Raw genomic sequence first — 20,178 nt, forward strand, 5'->3', positions numbered from 1 at the left:
CCACAGTCTCTTGTCTAAGTGTTATTGATCTGAAGCATTTAGTGCAGTTGCATTTCTTCATCTCTGTTAGCGTTTACAGACGTAACATTATGTGAGCACTTTTTTACAGGATGCCGGTAAGAGAAGTATATGGTCTTATTCAATTTTTTTCTTATTTATATACATACTTGTACGTTGTCTGCATTGATCTTCAGCTGGTTGTTGAAAGAGAAAGTTTAATTCGTGAGAAATGTATGTACAAGAAAACATCAATGCTATTTGTGGTTAATCTTCAACTCTGTTACCCATTTGGTGTACTGGATTAATAGATCACTTAAAGGGCCAGTATTATGCCCATTTTTACAAAATGTAAAATAAGTCTCAGGTGTGTCTAGAATGTGTCTGTGAAGTTTCAGCTCAAATCATCCCATAGATAATTTATTATAGCATATCAAAAATGCCCCTATTTGGGTGGGAGGAGCAAAAAGTGCTGTTTTTATGCGTGTACCTTTAAATGCAAATGAGCTACTGCTTTTGGTTAAAATAGATCTGATTCCTGTTAATACAGTCTGAGATAATGGTATCTTTAGCTGCATTGCTATAACATGCTGACAAACACATTTAGAAAAGTTTTAAGGGAAATGAACCAGTCAGTCAGTGGCTGTGGGAGGGACTTTGTTAGTGTGACATCACATTAACAAGAGAATAAAACAGCATGTCTAATTAGACTGCTTTGGTTTAGGGATTAAAAAGGAGTGGGTGGATTTTCTTCATTGGTTACGTTTACATGCACAAAATTTTGTCAATCCAACTGAATGTAATTAGATTGCAGGTCACGACAGTTTACGTGTACGCTAAACGTTGCAATCTGATTACATGTTTATTCTATATAATCCGGACCAAACTTCCACGCAAGTGCACAGCCAGCGTTGCCACATTGGCGTATCAAAACCAGCCCAATGACTATTCATAGCGCAAATACGAATAACTAATAAATTAAATCCTTTCATCTTCTTTTAGCCTGATTAAAACCAGACCATTCTCAGTAGTAACCGATTTTGGTCTGGGAAAGCTTTATAGACAAATAATTTCCAAAGGGGGGTCACCAACGGACTTCGCTCAAATGCCTCTGGGCGCAATTGGATAGACCTAAAACCAATCAGAGCGATATCAGACTTTTGAATAATCCATTCGGTAAGACTGCAATAATATCTTTTTTTAGATATGAAGGCGTTGAGTGTTGTTCTATGCTCGGGTTTTAAAGAAAAGGAAAAGTTTAAATCACTAAAAACAGTCACGATAGCTGATTTGAACGAGTGATGTTCCGCGGCATTCTTGTTTGTAATGTACAAAATCTGCTTGTCCGTCGCTGTGCTGTCGTCGTATTGTAAATCACGACCCAATGTTTCTGATTGGTGCCACAATTTCAATGGATTAGAAATGGGCTTGAATGGCCTCTTTGCTAGACTACTTGCAGATTAAATCTAAATTTGCCGGAAGTTGTCTGGGTTTTGCCAGGCTTTTCATCTTTAACCCACAGAAAAAACTAATTGAAACAGTTTAAAAGTGCCCCAAATCTGAAGTCTGCAAAAAAGCAGAGGACACAGCGCACAGCATCTCTTATAGAGTTCACCCTTTATCTTTGGATAAATGTACAAAGTCAAAGTTGAGTTGTTTTTAAGAAGTTTTCAGATTTTAAACACTTTTTGAAAGGCACAACACTATTTTATTGCTTTGTGTAATGTTATGAAAGACATGAACGCTGCAGAATGTACAGCGTGTGACCCCATGACCTTAATAACGCTTGTTGCCATTACCTTGCTATTGCATGTTTCTGTGACGTGAATCATGTGATGCATAAATAAGCGGTACATATAAGATCAGAACTTAAGCATAATTCTTTTGCGCATGAGAACAATATAAATTTGCATATGATATAAAATACTACAATTTACACGTTTACATGCATACTTATCTCCTGATGATCGAATCACAGGTCTGACTACACCACCCCTTTTAAAACGCTCAGGATTTTTTCATCCGATCGATCCTAGTCGTATTGATTAAGGTGTTTACATCACAGCTTTTCTATCCAATTGAGCCATCAATACGATAAAAACTGATTATTTAGTTGCATATTAATGTAGCAATTGTGGGATAATTGTGTTGTCACACTGTCAACACACATTTATGTCCAAACCTTGTAAAAGTGGATTTTGCATAATATGGGCCCTTTAATGTTTTTATGCAATATCTTACACATCTAGCAATACACAACAATGTAGTGAAAGTGACATAATGACCAATGTACTTGAAATGTGACACCTGCATTTAACCCAGCACAGCCAGTCATGAACACACACACACCCCCGGAGCAGCGGGCAGCTATCACTGCAGTGCCCAGGGAGCAATGGGGGACAGGTCGCAACCTTTCGGCCCTAAGACTTGAACCGACAACTTCAGACCCTCAGAGCATTAGGCCACAACTGCCCCCCACCCCTCAGAATAAAATGACACAATTATGGGCTTATAACTAATTATGTGTTCTTACATTTGGTAACAGGGTTGAAAACTCAAAGGAAATGCAAAACATGAAAATAAGTGCAGTGTTTCCTTTTAATGTGGATATTTTCTTATATTTATACTATGTTCATGCAAAAAGTGAAAAGATCTACTGGCATGATATAGAAACATTCAGTTGTGAGCTTTTCACAATGAAGCATTAGGTTTATGTCTAGACATAAAAATGTAAACTTGCATAAAAAAAACATGCTGGTTTTGTTGTCATAAGCCATGCCAGTTTTCCAGGGCTCATACTGACAGGGACTTTTTAAGCCACAGGCCAGGGATCTTAAACCGTGAGACAATCCAAACGGCCCCAGAGTCCATGGGTTGCAACATATGTTGCAAGCTGAGCAATAGAAACCCTGGGTCCCTCAGCACATATGGTACAAGTTCTTTTAGTTGTCTAGTACCTTTTCTTTATTTGTGTAGTCAAATCTAACTTAACATGAATGGTGCTGTGCTGGTATATGGGGTAGTGATCTGAACCTGCTCAAATATACAGTATGTATAGAACTGAAGAGGACAGCTGTCACTGCATGGCTGTCAGTAGATACTTAATGTCGTGTTTCTTTTTTTAAACCGTAGTTATAGTTACTAAAGAGAAACATAAAAAGTTCATAACAACATTTGTCACTTCACCCAAATGCTCCACAGGACATGAGCTTCATGTAGGCCGATTTCAATCCGAAGGCTGCAGCCTGCGGAGGTCGCATATGCCGGCTGCATACGTCATCAAGAGTTGTTAACTCATCATGTTAACTAAGCATTACATTCGCAAGTCATAAGCATATTACAACAGGTCACGATTAACCAAGAATAAGAGTCAACTTTCTAATTGTTCATATTCTAAAATAAGACAATCTTGATAACGTAAGGAGCCCGGAAATAGTATGGAGCGAGATATGCGTCTTTATTACATGCGATAAATTAAATGATCTGAGAGAAATACAACTATTTGAAAGAAAAAGTTATCACACTGATAGCAAAGAAGCATTTCATGAGAAAAAAAAGAATATTTGAGAGAAAAAGTTTTCATACCAATAGCAAAAAATAATAATATTTGAGACAAAAAAAAAGTTTTGAGAGAAAGTATTTTCTCATGATAGAACATACAAAATATAAATTTGAAATTTTTAAAATTATTTCTGAGAAAAAAAATATCTCAAGTATATGTTTTTTGCTATTAGTGTGAAAACATTTTCTCTAAAAAAAAAAGTGTTTCTATCAAAACGCTTTTCTTTGCTCTCGATGCAATTTCTTGCTCTCGTGTCAGGATTTTGCTTTCTCTGTGAAAATTGTGTCATGGGCGGGGCCACGTTCCTATTGGCCAGTCGGGTAAGCATCATCTTATCTTGGGAATCGAACTGAATCATTACACCGTTGTTCGGTTCACCTAGAAAGATGCCGTCTCTACTTTTAGTTGAGCACGGACACTCTAATGTTTGAGTAAGATGATGACACACAACTCGATGGATAGCTGGCTGAGCAAGTTCACAGCACTGAAGATTAAACATTAAAAAATGAAATGGTACTCTTATTCATAAATGAATGTGTATTATATTTAGGGTTGCCACCCTTGTCTGATAAAAAACCGGGACATATCGATGACCCGACCAATTGGTTCGCTCACAAGCCCCCTAACACCCCCCCCCCCCCCGGCATAATATTTCTATAGACCTATGCAATTTTTGGCAACACTTTACAATTCTTATTTGTTAACATTAGTTAATGTATTAACTAACATGAACTAACCATAAGCCATACATGTGTTACTTTATTTGTTAATCTTTGTTAACATTACTTAACAAAAATACAGCTATTCATGGTTTATTCTTGTTAATTCACAGTGCATTAACTATGTTAAAAAGATTTAAATTATGTATTATTAACATTAAGAAAGATTTAAAAAATAGCTTTATAAGTGCAGTTCAGTACTAGTTCATGTTAACTAATGTAGTAAACTAATGTTAACTAATGAACCTTATTGTAAAGTGTTACCCAATTATTTGTTAATTATACTAAAATATGTAAATCACCTTTACAATTTATATAAGCTCCTACTATTAATGTAAACTGTTTTATTTATATTCCATTTAAACAGGTCTAAATAGCAACTAGCCTCTCAACATGTATTTTACAATCACCCCCCTGGGCAATGCTGAAGTCACTGTTACAAACTGTACAGCATCAAGATTGTTATTACTTTTAACTCTTTTAAGACAGGGGTACACTTTCGTGTAGTCTGGCGTAAAATGTGTCTTATATTTTTGCTTTTGGGGCGCTGACGGCGCTCCTGTTTCTAGATAATTCGGTTCGGGAGAAGAGATAAATCCCGCCCACACTGACAATTGATTGGTTGATTTACCGAAACAGGCCAATCAGGATGCTCTCTGTCTTACATGCGCTTATTGAGGCACACACATACACAGACGCAAGGTCTCCGTCTCTGCCGTGCGTGCGCAAAATAATATATTCACATAGCTTTCGAAAACCGGGACATACAGTGTCCCGGGAGAGTTGATAATTTTCCCGGGAGAGTTGATAATTTTCCCGGGACAGGTTAGTAAAAAGAAGGACAATCCCGGTAAAACCGGGACAGGTGGCAACCCTAATAGCTTGCTAATCGCTAATTAGCCGTCATGCTATAGGTAAACTTGCAAATGCCAAATGAATGTTTTGATTCACTCCTTATTTAGTGAGTAAAGATCTAGTTTCTACCTTTGCACTTGCTAGCCTCAAAGCACCTGAAGAGTAACTGCTTGTTCATCATATACAACCTCCTGTATAACTTTCAACCAACATTAGTGTGCATGGAGGAAGTACACGCCTAGCTGCCGCAGCGCGGGGGGCCACACACGTCGGGGCTACGATGTCCCGATGTCGTACGTGCCAGTGGTGGTATATCATAACTTAAATGTGTTTTTTTGTTTTCATAAAAATATTAACATTGATACCATTAAAATAAGATAGCTGCCTGCTATTGAAATCAGTGTGAACAGATGCACTCAGTCTCTCAATATCACAACTATGGTTATATGACAACACAGCTATGACAATAAATAGGGCAACAAAGTAATAATAATAATAATAATAATTTGTTACACTTATTTAGCGCTTTTCTGCAACACTCAAAGCGCTTTACATATAAAAGGGAGAATCTCCTCAACCACCACCACAAAAAATAAGCTTTGGAGGAACTTGTGAGATGTGAACCATATTTTTATTAACTTATTAAATAAACAGATCCATAACTTAGTAATTATAGATAAAACATATGCTTTGATACTCAAAATAGTATTGGGGAAAAAATACTCGAGTCACACACGCATTTCAGTCAGTTCACATGGTTACACACCACACCTTGTATTTCTCACGCTGAGAAGACTTAACTTTTCCTGCTATATACAATTAATGGACGAGGCGCAGGAAGGTTCTCTGTCAAGTTCATAGCTGTCTCTAATTTTTCTTGTGCTCCTCTGATGTCATTCACTTGGACTTGATTTATTCAAAAACTCCCCAACTGCTTTGCAATAAGAAGCTTAAGCTTACCTGAAACCATGGGCGTAGATTTAGGGTGGGACGCTAGGGACATGTCCCTAGCAATATTCAGGGAAGACTGAATTGTCCCTAGCAATAATTTCGACCAAACAATTAATCTGTATTTATATATAACCACTAATGTCCTTCTTATTCTTGTGTTTTCTATTTTTTACTTATTATATTTTTTTTCAGGAATCATTTAAATGAGACTAGAAATCTTTTGTAATCCTGTTCTGTAAAAATGACGCTCTATGTGGTACACAAACGGTTAACAGCTTTCGTTCTCTGCAATGCCCGCCTCCGTAACTCACATCGCTAATATGATTGGCTTTGCATTTCTTTAGTCCCGCCTCTCTTATCACATTGCTAATATGATTGGATTAGCATTTCATGAGTCCCGCCTCTCTAAATCACATCACTTTATGGGCTTGTCTTTACTCGCTACGTGTGATAGGATGGTTTCACTTTGTACAACGCGCCAAAGTTCACTCAACACGACGCGCGTGATTATTCGGGCTACAGGTAAGTGAGGAAGAAAGTATTATTATACTCACTGTAACTGTTTCATTCACAAAATACGGAACAAGTTGTGTCCCATAATGATTCAAGGACAGTGTTTTCACCAATACACGACAATCCCATGTTAACCTGAGGAGTTGCAAACTTTTGTCAACCTTTTATAAATGGGGTAGCAAGGTTATTTAGGGGGTCCCTAATCCATGAAAGAAAATAACCCCAACATGGTAAAAACATGAATTCATGTCATGATTGCTGAATACTTTACATTACTGCACTGTGGTCATTACTTGCACAGATGTAGACATAATGTAAGGTTGCATTTTAAACTTAAAATTTTTTTTTCACACTGATTAACTGCCTGTTAATGAAGATTTAATGTGAACTACAGAAACGTTAATAAACGTTGTTCAGGAAACAGCATGATATACGTACCAACTTTAACACTGGGATTTTTTTGGCAAAATTAAATTAAGAATTAAATATTAATTGCATATTCTTCATTGTTATAAAGTAAATATGGTTATATCTTACAATGTGATTTTCTTTTTTTTTTTTGACAAAGACTTAAACAGTTACTGTTTATTAGGCTCTAGGACAGTGGTTCTTAACGTTATTCCTGGAGGCCCACTGCCCTGCACATTTTGTGTGTCTCTTTTATCTGACAGACTCAGTTCAGTTCATGAAGATCTCTTCTAATGAGCTGATGATTTGAATCAGGTGTGTTAAATAAGGGAGACATACAAAATGTGCAGGGCAGTGGGCCTCCAGGAATAACGTTAAGAACCACTGCTCTAGGACATAACAAATTGTTTATTATAAATTTGGGATGGCCGGGGGTGGCGAGTCAGATGTTACTGAGTAAAGTGCATACTGAGTTGTCTGTTGTTTGTGTCAAGTAAACGGTGATAAACAGTTTTTGCAATGCAACCATTTTATTTATGTCCCCACCAATGCCAGAATCAAACCTACGCCCTTGCCTGAAACTATAAGGAAAATAGACTATAGGGGCTTTCTGAAATGAATGAAAGGACTAGAGATGACTATTGGAGCATGTCAAAGTGTAATTCTTGTCACTTGTCACAATTTAACACATCAATAATGTGTTATGTTTGTAACAACACTGGGTGTGTTAATTTTAACACATTGTTTTGTGTTAAACTATTCAACACATTATGTGTTATTTCGTATTGATTTTGAGTTCATGTAAATAAAAAACTAGATGTGTTGTCCTTATAAGAAAGATGTCTCAATTTAACACATTCGTTTTAAGAGTGTATGTAAAATACGGCACAAATCGCGTCCCATATTGATTTGATACGCGTCATTTTTCCTGTTAATACGGGATGATTCCGTGTTTCACGGGACGGGTGGCATTGCCACCTTCCATGCACACTAACGTTGGTTGAAAGTTATACAGGAGGTTGTATATGATGAACAAGCAGTTACTCTTCAGGTGCTTTGAGGCTAGCAAGTGCAAAGGTAGAAACTAGATCACTACTCACTAAATAAGGAGTGAATCAAAACATTCATTTGGAATTTGCAAGTTTACCTAGCATGATGGCTAATTAGCAATTAGCAAGCTAATAATATAATACACATTCATTCATGAATAAGAGTACCATTTCATTTTTTAATGTTTAATCTTCAGTGCTGTGAACTTGCTCAGCCAGCTATCCATCGAGTTGTGTGTCATCATCTTACTCAAACATTAGAGTGTCCATGCTCAACTAAAAGTAGAGACGGCATCTATCTAGGTGAACCGAACAATAGTGTAATGATTCAGTTTGATTCCCAAGACAAGACGATGCTTACCCGACTGGCCAATAGGAACGTGGCCCCGCCCATGACACAATTTTTACAGAGAAAGCAAAATCCTGACACGAGAGCAAGAAATTGCATCGAGAGCAAAGAAAAGCGTTTGCTTTTTTTTTAGAGAAAATGTTTTCACACTAATAGCAAAAAACATATACTTGAGAGATTTTTATTCTCAGAAATAATTTTTAAAATTTCAAATTTATATTTTTTATGTTCTATCATGAGAAAATACTTTCTCTCAAAACTTTTTTTTAGTCTCAAATATTATTATTTTTTGCTATTGGTATGAAAACTTTTTCTCTCAAATATTCTTTTTTTTCTCATGAAATGCTACTTTGCTATCAGTATGATAACTTTTTCTTTCAAATAGTTGTATTCTCTCAGATCATTTATATTAATTTATCCCATGTAATAAAGACGCATATCTCGCTCCATACTTGTCTTAAGTTTGATATAATGTGTACTGTGCCTTTAAAAATACTCTCTCGCTGTTCCCGGGCTTTCTCGCGGTTTTTCAATGCTTGGCAACGTGCAAACTGTGTGGTTACATCAACCAATGAAATTACCGCCAGCTATAGAGCGCAACCAATCAGAGCCCAGAGTTTCGGTGCACGTTTGAAATCGCTGGTTTGTATCTTTTGGTTTCTCAACACAAACAAGAAACAATAACGCGTTAAACGCTTAAACACGAATCAAACTACACCGGACACCTGAAGCGAACCCCAGCAGTAAGTAAACAAAAGGGTTTAAACGGTATGGATCGATCTTTTTTTGCGTATGTAATGTTAATGTGTAACTGAGCTGTGTTTTTGTCTAAAGTTTAACGTTAGAGCTGCTGTGGTAATTATGCCATCCAGAACTGAAGACTATGAGGTGATGCTCACTATAGGATGTGGATCTTATGGAAAATGCCAGAAAATAAAGAGGAAATCGGATGGAAAAGTCAGTAAAGTTCTGATCAAATCCTCGTTAGCAGTGCATGTGGCATGGTTTTAGATTAATATAACAGCAAGTGTCAAGTATCTGAATCTAAGTTAAAAGATGTAGAAATATCGTTTTATTGGATAACAGAATGTCAGCAAATATTAATTCTGATATAAAGGTCTGGCGTTATTTAATTGCAGTTTTTATTTGCTATGATAATTTGTTAACTTAAATATAATAACATGGGAATATTTAACCCAAAAATGAAAATTTTTGTCTTCATTTACTCACCCTTGTTATAAAGCTCGCTGTCTGAGCTTAAACACAGAAGATATTTGATAAATGATGGTAAACATTTGTGGGTACCCACTGACTTCCCCGGTAGGAAAAACAAATACTACTGAAGTCAAAGGGTACAGTAAAGTGTGTTTACTGCTGTTTACATCTGCTGCAAGGATTTTGGAATGGCATCAGTGTGTTAATTGTTCCATTAAAGGAATATTACACTTTCATACAAATAAAATCCCAATAATTTACTCACACCCCATGTCATCCCGGATGTTTCTGTCTTTGTTTGTTTAGTCAAGAATAAATTAGCACTAGTATGTTTTCTCTTTAGATGTTCATGCACTGAGCTCGTACTGCTGTGATATGCTAACAAAACCTATAAACCAGCCTTTCATTACCAGCTAATCTGAAGTATTCCCATCCTTTAAACCCCTTCGTCCTTGCAAACCTTTTGAAAACTAACTTGTTTGCACTGGACCCCACTTCATCCATCATCTTTGAAAAAGGCGGACTGATGGAGACGGCGATAGACATAAGGATTCGCGCCTACTAGTGGTGTGAAGGAAATGGTTGTTATTTTAGCGTAAGAACAAAATGAAAAAAGTAAATTAATGGAATCGATTTTAAATATTGTTGCCGACAGATCAGATTGTATCAACCAATCGCTACAGCTCTAGGTCCTATAAAGACTATTCAATTAAGAAAAATCTTGAAATGTTTTCCTCAAAAACTTAATTTATTCTTGACTGAACAAAGAAAGACATAAGCATCTTGGATGACAGGGGTAAGTAAATTATCAAGATTTTTTTATGAAAGTGGAGTATACCTTTAATATTTAGGGCTACAGACAGTACATTATTGTGTGATCTCTCTAGATTCTGGTGTGGAAGGTTCTGGATTATGGCACCATGGCTGAGGCAGAGAAACAGATGCTGGTGTCAGAGGTCAATCTGCTCCGTGAGCTAAAGCACCCAAATATTGTCCGATACTATGACCGAATTATAGACCGGACGAACACAACACTATATATAGTGATGGAGTACTGTGAGGGTGGAGATCTCGCCAGCCTCATCAACAGATGCATCAAAGAGAGGTACAAATTATTACTAAAAATAAACAGCACACCTGTACCTCAACTGGCAGAGGATAGCACCCAATCTTTTTTTAAGGAAGTCCTGTCACTACGCCGCCATAAAATTCTGTGCATATTAAAGACCCACTCCCATAGGATTCACGGTTGACGATTGGCTTTTTTTACTGGGAGACAAGAATAGAGGGACAATTCTGACCGCTGCGATCTCTTTCATTCATATCAATACCAGTGACGCATCTTGTTAATATTAAATGTTTTTGATACAGGGTCCCTAAGGGTCATGGAATTTTAAAAGGTCTATTTCAGACATTGAGGGGCAATTTCCTGGACAGGGCTTATCCTAGTCCCAGACTAAAATGAATGTTTGAGCTGCCTAAATTTAAAAACAACTTGCAGTGACACATGTACGTGCTGTTTTTGCCTCAAGATGCACACCTGTTATGTTTTTTATTTATTTTTTAAGGATGCTTGTAAAAACTACTTAAATATCCTAATATAACCAAGGCCTAGTGCTGGATTAATCTAAACCCTGTCTGGGAAACCTGAAAGTCAGGGAATTGTATATATTTTTTTGTCCAAGTCATGGAATATCAGGGATTTTTTTGCATTTATTTAAAATGAAATCCGCTTGTTAAGTTGTGATGTAAGGAATGCCATTTCCTAGCCTGCGCTGATTTCAAGTGAGACTACAATCTAAACAGCTGTTTATTGGCATTGTTTTTTCATTTCACGCATTTAAGCTACTTTTTTTATAAACTTATTGTGTACAATACATTATCAGGCTCACTGCATTTTAGACATAGGTCATGAAAATTCAGCTTTTTAGTCAGGGAAATTGACATTTGGCTTAGATTGGGAACTCATTTGATCTTTTATCGTTCACCACACTGCAAAACATTATTTTCAAGAAAAAAATTCATAGTATTTGTTTCTTGTTTTCAGTAAAAATATCTAAAAATTCTTAAATTAAGATGCTTTTTCTTGATGAGCAAAACGACTCAAGAAAATAAGTCTAGTTTTTAGACCAAACATATTAAATTTAAGTGATTTTGTGCATAAACAAGCAAAAAAAATCTGCCAAAGGGTTAAGCAAAAAAATCTTGAACATTTTTCTTAAACACAAAATTCAAGAAAAAATTGCTTACCCCATTGGCAGATTTGTTTTGCTTGTTTTGTGCACAAAATCACTTAAATTAGATATTTTTGGTCTAAAAACTAGACTTATTTTCTTGGGTTGTTTTGCTCATCAAGAAAAAGCATCTTAATTTAAGAATTCTTTTGGTATTTCTACTGAAAACAAGATTTTTTTCTTGAAAATCAATTTTTGCAGTGCAGCCATTGCTTTCTCAGATCGGTTTGTGCTGCATAAATTAAAGCTTTGGATTTTTTCTTTTGAAGATGATGTACCAGATGTTTAGAATATATCTGACCCTGGGCCACAAAACCATAAGAGTCAAGAGTTAAATGAAATCTAAAAATAAGCTTTCCAGCGAAATATGGTTTGTTATGATAGTTTAATATTTGGCAGAGATACAGCTATTTGAAAATCTGGAATCTAAGGGTGCAAAAAAAATATAAATATTGAGAAAATCGCATTTTAAAGTTGTCCAAATGAAGACCTTAGCAACACATATTACTAATGATAAATATGTATATATGTATATGTATGGAAATTGACAAAATATCTTAATGGAATATGATCTGCACTCAATATCCTAATGATTTTTGGAATAAAAATGGATAATTTTGACCCATACAATGTATTGCTGGCTTGTTTTCTTATCTTGTTTTCTTTTATATATATACACTTTCTTTTCTGCAGACGTTACCTTGAGGAAGAATTCATCCTGCGAGTTTTGGCACAGTTGTCCCTGGCATTAAAAGAGTGTCACGGTAGAAAAGACGGCAGCAGTACAGTTCTGCATCGTGACCTGAAACCTGCAAACATCTTTTTGGATGCAAAACAGAACGTGAAGCTTGGCGACTTTGGGTTAGCACGAATTCTCAACCACGACACAAGTTTTGCTAAAACATTTGTAGGGACTCCATATTACATGTCACCAGTAAGTGTCCTTTCATCTTAAGTCATTGTCATTACGTTTACAAGTCAATTTGTATGTTTTTTACACAATGATAAAGGTAGATTTATTTATTTTTGTGTAACACAAGCATCACCAAAGACAAAATAACAACAGTTTTTAACAGGTTTTTCATACACTCCCTTATTTTCTCTACTAGATGTCAATCAAACAGATACTTTTGCACAAAACTCGAGTCGTGATGCTGTGTATAAATGGTCAGGATGTTTGAATAGTTTTGCCCACCTGTATATGGGCCTGGGGTTGGAGACTGTTAATGATAAAAATTACACACAATACACAAATGTATTAAGATAAGTATTTAATTTGGTTACAAGAGATAAAATGGCCAAGAAAAACTACATTTGGACTTTATAGGTCAAAAAAGAAACTGCCATTGTTATTGTATGTTAAGGAAAAATAAGGGTATGAGATTACCATCTAAGACAGCAAAAACAAGTTCTGCATGCTGTGCCCATTGTCTAAGCACTTGCAATGATCCTAAGATAGTGAAAATTATTTGGAGGTTTAAAAAGAGATTCAACTTCGAGTGAATTCATCAATGTGTTGAATTAAACAGATTTATATCCCAAATAAACTAGATTAAAGAAACATTTCACTATAGGGAGTCTGGTAAGGAGAAATTGGGTTAAAAGCAGAGCACATGTTTTCAGGTGTCATATTCACATGGAGAAGGATAATATAGTCATTTGTGGCATGTTGTCCTTTTCGACCCAGCCCTCTTCAGAAACGCTCATGTGGTGCTCAAATAAGTCCCACATTTCCAAACAGCTTTTCCTAAGAATCTAGCTAAGATGAAAGTATAGCCCCTATTTTACACGTACGCAAGGGTCTTTGTACAGTGTGCGTGGCAATTTTCATCATCAGAAATGTGTCTGTGTACTGGTCTGCGGGTTTTCATGTGCATGGGTTGAAGTGACCCCAACAATGTGATTTTTGCCTTGGTAATGCAGGTTTATAAGATAAAGACCACCAAAAATGCTGATTTTACCCCCATAATTAAACTGAGGACTTTGCCTGGAAACGTGATTAGGCTAGTTTTCGGAAAGTTTTGAGTAGCAATTGGGTGGGTTTAGCTGCGAATGCCTGGCAACCCTGGTTAGGTGTCATGTCATGACATGCACATAAAAATATTTGAATGTGCCACAATTTTTTCATAATCGTTTCTGTCAAAATATGACATTGTGCATTTGTAAATGTTACAAGTAATATTTTCACTGTTTTATTCACAGGAACAGATTAATCGCATGTCCTACAATGAAAAATCAGATATATGGTCTTTAGGATGTTTACTCTATGAACTATGTGCTTTATCGTAAGTATATATTTTGTATGTTTTATAATGTGCATATTTTTAACTGTAATCACAAAACTTAATATTATTTGAATTGTGGTTATGCACATTAGCAATTCTTGAAACCTACAGTTTTGGCATTCAGACACTATTAAATTCTGAGTCTTTTTTTAAGTCCCCCATTCACAGCATACAACCAGACCGAGCTTGCTGGAAAAATCAGAGAAGGGAAGTTTCGAAGAATCCCATATCGATACTCTGAGAATCTAAACACACTTCTGTCAAAAATGCTTAACTTAAAGGTACATTCAGTGGATGTCTGTTAGACAAATAACTTAAAATGTGGTATTAAATGAGTCTTTCTAGCCTTTATGTATGCAGGTTGTAGTCATAAAATCCAAAAAGACAATTGACATTTTTGTGATTGCGTAATCATTGGTGTTGTCAGGACTATCTGAGGCCTTCAGTGGAGTCCATCCTACAGAACAGCTTGATCTCCGGTCACGTGGCTCAAGAGCAGAGAAGACTTCAGGAGAAGCAGCGACGCAGGTCAGCAGACGCGGAGCAGCCCGGGCAGATGGAGGCGGGACTTCGGATAAAGGAACAGGTTCTGCGCGAACGTGAGCAGGCCCTCAAAGAGCGAGAGCAGCGACTGGAGCGTAAGTGACTGTTTTAACATTACAAACTCCTTCACCGGTTACATTTATGTGTTTGGCAGACGCATTTATCCAAAGCGACCTACTTTGCACTATTGCACTTAAGGATAAGAAAAGCGATAATAGATGATTGCTTATAAGGGATTGTTATGAATCAGGGTCTGACACCGAACATGATATGCATGAGGTCTCTATATTTGCAAGCTTTAAAACAGGAGGGTGTGAAACTTAATTTAATCCTGGGCCACATCAGCACTACGGTCTCTCAAAAGACCGGTTGTATTTGTAAGACTATATGAATGTATCAACTATTACATTGCATAATTTCTTCTGCATTTGATTACGGTACTACTGGTTTTGTTAATAACTCAATTGATACCTAGCTTTGAAAGTAGAAGCCCAGGACAAATAATGACAGAGTGTATTCAAGTGTACAACTATTGTACAGATTATAAAAAAAAAAAAACACATGTTGTATATAAGCACACACTCCGATTTCTCTGTTATTCTTTATTGTGCAGGTAATAAAATAAGAGGCCTTTTTAGATACCAATAAAGAGTTTTATTACACTGCTCTCTGGAATGCTTGATTCTGATTGGTCAGTTGAGACATTTGCAGGTTCGTTCTTTTCAAATAATAACGCATAGACGGTACTACTTGTACGATTAAAATCGCTCTGCGCCAAAAAAGATTACTGTTTGGCGCCATCTTGTGACAAACACTGGACAACCACAATTAAGAATGGAACATTTTGACATTAATTTTAACATGTACGGAAAAAAACAAAACATTTAAACAGTGGATAGAAGAACGAACAATGACAAGACACAGAGAGCTTTCTGAGACTGAACTTGACAAAATAGAGCATGACAGCTACGAAGCCAACACACAAAAAAATACAGAATGGGCATTAAAACTTCTCAAAGACTGGCTAAAACAGAAAAAAAATGGAGACTGACAAGTATGAAGCAGAGGATCTTAATAAGGTATAACGATCATTTTATGCATCTGTGCAAAGTTTCGCGGAAGGATAAAAATGTTAATTTAAAACAAATATGCAAGTAAAAAGTTTCAAATTCATATTCATGTCCAGTTTTTTTTCTTATGTGGCAAGTAGCCGTGTAATAATCGGGATAATGTAGAGGCAGCCGGTAGTTATCGGGTAAATAAGCCCCTTCAGTGTGATACAAGACCCTCCGCTTCGCGTCAGGTCCTGATCACACTGTCGGGGCTTATTTCCCAATAACTACCGGCTGCCTCTACATTATCCCTTACTTATAACCTCATTCACATTATATAGGCCATGCATTTATCATACACCGATACCTGTCACTCTCACTGTCCTCATTTCTTGCTCTCTTTGGAAAAAAGCTGTGATTTTTGGCATTGAGTGACTGATTGACAGACGTAGTCGTGGCTGGTGACTTCTTTTTTGAGGTCGCACGATGCAAAGTTCGTCACAACTAGGGCTGCAACGATTGTAGATTTTGATGGTACGGTTATAGTCTGATAAATAATCACGGTTGTACGGTTATTATGGACTCATTTATTTTACAACATTAATGTTAAAAATCACATGAATAAGTTTTTGAACAATTGCTAAATTCTTTTGTATTTTTAGTTTGTGTATTTTTTCTGTAATTCTTGGACAAATGATAATAATAATAACCTAGCAGGCTTTGACTTAAACAGTGTAGGTGCCTTTTTAAACCTGTAGGCTATTCTTTTGAATAAATGTAATTTTATATTTGGACTGATAAATGTATATTATTTTGATTTGTTTGAAGTATTAGTAAAAATGATAAGAGCCTCTCAAAACGAATAATAATACAGGGTCATCCTGGACTGGGTTCTGCGAGTTTTTTTGGACTGGCAGCATTTAGGTGTTAACTCATGCTATTAATTCATAAATCATTAACGCGTTAAAATAATTCAACATTATTAAATGCAATCAGACCACCAGGACCCGGATTTGATCCGCGAGGAGGAGGTTTAATGCTGCACAGACCGATTGGAGTGTGGCTCTTTCACGCAACCGTGCAGGCACGCACGCGCGCACACACACACCAGATGCACGAACAACCAAGAGACGTGTCACGCGCACATATTCTTTTGAACGCGGAGCTTTGTCATACAGTGCGCTAACGAGCATGACGCATGCTGCACGGGCCTCTTGGTGGTTCGTGGATCTGGTTTGTGTGTGCATGCGTGAAACAAAAACACGCGGTGTAGCGGAGACTTTACGGTTACTAAACCGTGACATTTTAAAGCGCGGTTAATAGTGAAACCGGTAAATCGCTGCAACCCTAGTCACAACATGTATGTAGCCCGTCATGTGTGGTTCATAATTTCAAAATATGTCTTCTGCATGTCGAGTGATCTTATGTGCATTACGTGTCTTGTCAAAATAAGTGCCTGCTACAGACGCTTCTAAAGGGTTTATGATGAAAGAGACGCTCGCGTTTGCAAGATACTCACATAATCTCATGCGTAATCAGAGTTTACTGTTAATGGAGTGTCTTGCGTGTATTTTGTAAACGTGAGCGTCTCTTATATCATAAACCCTTTAGACGCGTCTGCAGCAGGCACTTATTTTGACAAAACACATTATGCACATGGTTCACATGACGCAACAAACACATATTTTGAAAACACGAGCAACACGCATAACCATCTGAACTAGGCTTGTTGCGATAGTCGGTGAAACGGTGATTACCGGTGCTTCAGCCTCTCACCGGTTAGATCACTTGCCCACCGCGACACCGTCTTTCACTGTCGTTTTGATATCTTCTTGTAATTAAATCATTTAGTTTTGTTAGAGAGAGCAAACACTTACAACTGAATGTGTCTGCTGTCTGAATCCAGCGGAGCTGAACGCTTATTTCGCATATCAGACATTAGATGAAATAGACGCATTGTGTGCTAATCCCAGCTGAACATCGCAAAACATTTGTGTAAACGAGATGGAAAACATTTCCTTGCTGGATAGGATTTGCTGTGCTAAGTTTGTAGAGTGCACTCGTGCAGGGCGCTCTGATCGTTCTCTCTCCCGCAATCATCAACGTTATTACTCCTTAATTACATTAAATTATCAAAAAAGACAAAAAATGGTTTTGGTGGCCACTAAAAAAATCAATGCAGGAAATACCCTGCAAAAATAAAACGTATAATAACAATAAAATCATTTGTAAGCTTTCGCGGGCCACATAAATTTAGGGGCGGGCTGGATTTGGCCTGCGAGCCTTGAGTTTGACACTCCTGCTTAAAAACATTCACATGTGATTTTGGGCATAATTGTTTAAACAAAAAATAATTATTTTATATAATTACACAGCCAAATTGTGATATTGATAAAAAAAAAAACTTTAAAGCAGTAAGTAGAAAATCAGCTCCCCCCAGTTTAGTTATCAATTTTGGCAAAACCTTTATTAGTTGACCTTCAGTTTCACAAAACACAAACAAAAAGTTATACAAAATATGTATTCAGACATTTAATTTACTGTACTTTTGATGTATCTATTACAGAAAGGGAACAGGAGCTGTGTATAAGAGAACAGCAATCAAATGAAAAGCTGGCAAGGTAAACATACAGCCTGTTTTAATGAAATAAAAGCGTTTTCCATGCAGTGTTTTTGTGATACACAGTAAACTTATTTTTTGCATAGTGTTATTTGTATAACTTGGCCTTTATTTTGTCTGTCTAACAGAGCTGAGAGCTTGTTGAAAGCCTATAACCTGATTCGTCAGCAGAGGGCGCCATCTGTACTCATTTCCAGTGATACGGGTATAAAACTATTTTGTATTAACACCGTATTTAACCCTTTGATTGACAGGTGCCCATATTAATCCGTTTTATCCTTATTTAATGCCCTCTTTTATTGCCTTTTTAAAAAATGTCCACCCTCTGAGGGTACAAAACAATATTTGTAAGGGCAGATGAGTGCAGTGTGCAAAGAATAACAAGGAAAACATGACTCAGCTGAAATTGAATACCTTAACGTTGTTTGGGTATCACTAGCAACAAATACTGTAATGAATACAGCTATTTTTTTTCCTGTTTAAGTGTGTGGATTATAATTGTTATTCTATCCATCAACAGAGAATGAAGAAAACATCTCCCCAGGAAAGAAGCGGGTCCACTTTGCAGGTGATGGCAAGGAGAACAGCAAACCCGAGAGGACTGCCAAATCTCAAGAAGAGTGTTATGCGAATCAATTGGCTAACAAGCGAATCCAGGCTTTTGGTGAAGAGGAACAGCTGTACCCGACAAAACCCAGAGAAATGCAGGGCATTCGCTAACACCATAAAATGAACATGTGATTTTCTACTGAAAATATCGCGTGGCCAATCAAGTGCAGAGACTTTTTAGCAATGTACATTAGGATGCAAGATTGCTGCTGTTATTTATTTTGTACAGTGGAGTTCAAAAAAGTCTTTATTTTAGATGTCTTTTAATATGTTAGGAGATGGATGATTGTATTAAGTAATAATGTACTATATTAGTTTACATTTTAAAGTGTTTTACGTGGAATATCTGTCTCCTTGCAATAAAGAGTTGATCGTTTTAGAGTCCTGTTCAGTTGATTTATTCCTGTCAATGGAGAAACAGAATTTAGCAGTCTAGTTCTTCGCGTTTAATTGGGGGTAGTAATTTTCCCTCTGTCCCTTGGTCTCAACCAATCGCAGACAAGGATGGGTGTAGACAAATGCTAAATGAGTTCTGCATGGAAAGATTTATGGTCCGGGTGCAAAGTTTAAACCGTCTGTAGCTCCGGCTTAGTAAAACCGGACTGGTGCTCAGTACACCGTGTACGGATTATCAGTCGGAATGAGTCCAGTGATGGGATTTGACAGGTGCCCATATTTTGCTGTTTTTCCTTATTTAATGCTCTCTTTGAATGCTTTTTTAAGTGCTTGAAACTATTTCCACCTTCTGAGGCTACCAAACCATATCTGTAAGGGCAGTGTGCAAAGAAAAAGGGAAACATGACTCAGCTGAAATTTAATACCTTGTTTGGGTACCACTAGCAACAAATGTTTATTATTATTTGTATGCTGTTTAAGTGTGTGGATTAGAATTGGTATTATATCCATCAACAGAGAATGAAGAAAACATGTCCCCAGGAAAGAAGCAGGGCAGGCCCTACCGAAAATCCAGCTAAGGTCCTCCCAGCCTGGCAAAGCTGGTGACCAAAAGTCAGCTTGCTAAACCAGCTTATGGATTTTTCTGAAGTGGGTCCACTTTGAAGGTGATGGCAAGGAGAACAGCAAACCTGAGAGGACTGCGAAATCTCAAGAAGTGTTTTATTTGAAGAGACATCAGTGGGTTAACATGCGAGTCAAGGTTCTTGATGAGGAGGAACCGCTGTACTCAACATAGCCCAGAGAAATGCAGGGCATACAAT

General features: G+C 36.9%; 1 protein-coding gene across 1 annotated transcript; it reads left to right on the plus strand.

Annotated features, from left to right (window-relative positions):
* The first annotated feature begins 8,920 nt into the window (after positions 1–8,920).
* Positions 8,921–19,340, plus strand: nek2 (NIMA-related kinase 2). Its single transcript, XM_065268765.2, has 10 exons — positions 8,921–9,146; positions 9,238–9,360; positions 10,506–10,723; positions 12,546–12,786; positions 14,055–14,137; positions 14,292–14,418; positions 14,565–14,775; positions 18,299–18,353; positions 18,481–18,557; positions 18,873–19,340. The coding sequence occupies exons 2-10, from the start codon at positions 9,265–9,267 to the stop codon at positions 19,070–19,072; spliced, it is 1,308 nt and encodes a 435-aa protein (XP_065124837.1). The 5' UTR covers positions 8,921–9,146; positions 9,238–9,264; the 3' UTR covers positions 19,073–19,340.
* The last annotated feature ends 838 nt before the right edge of the window (positions 19,341–20,178 follow it).

This window comes from Paramisgurnus dabryanus, chromosome 12, assembly GCF_030506205.2.
Source record: "Paramisgurnus dabryanus chromosome 12, PD_genome_1.1, whole genome shotgun sequence".
NCBI classification, from domain to species: domain Eukaryota; kingdom Metazoa; phylum Chordata; class Actinopteri; order Cypriniformes; family Cobitidae; genus Paramisgurnus; species Paramisgurnus dabryanus.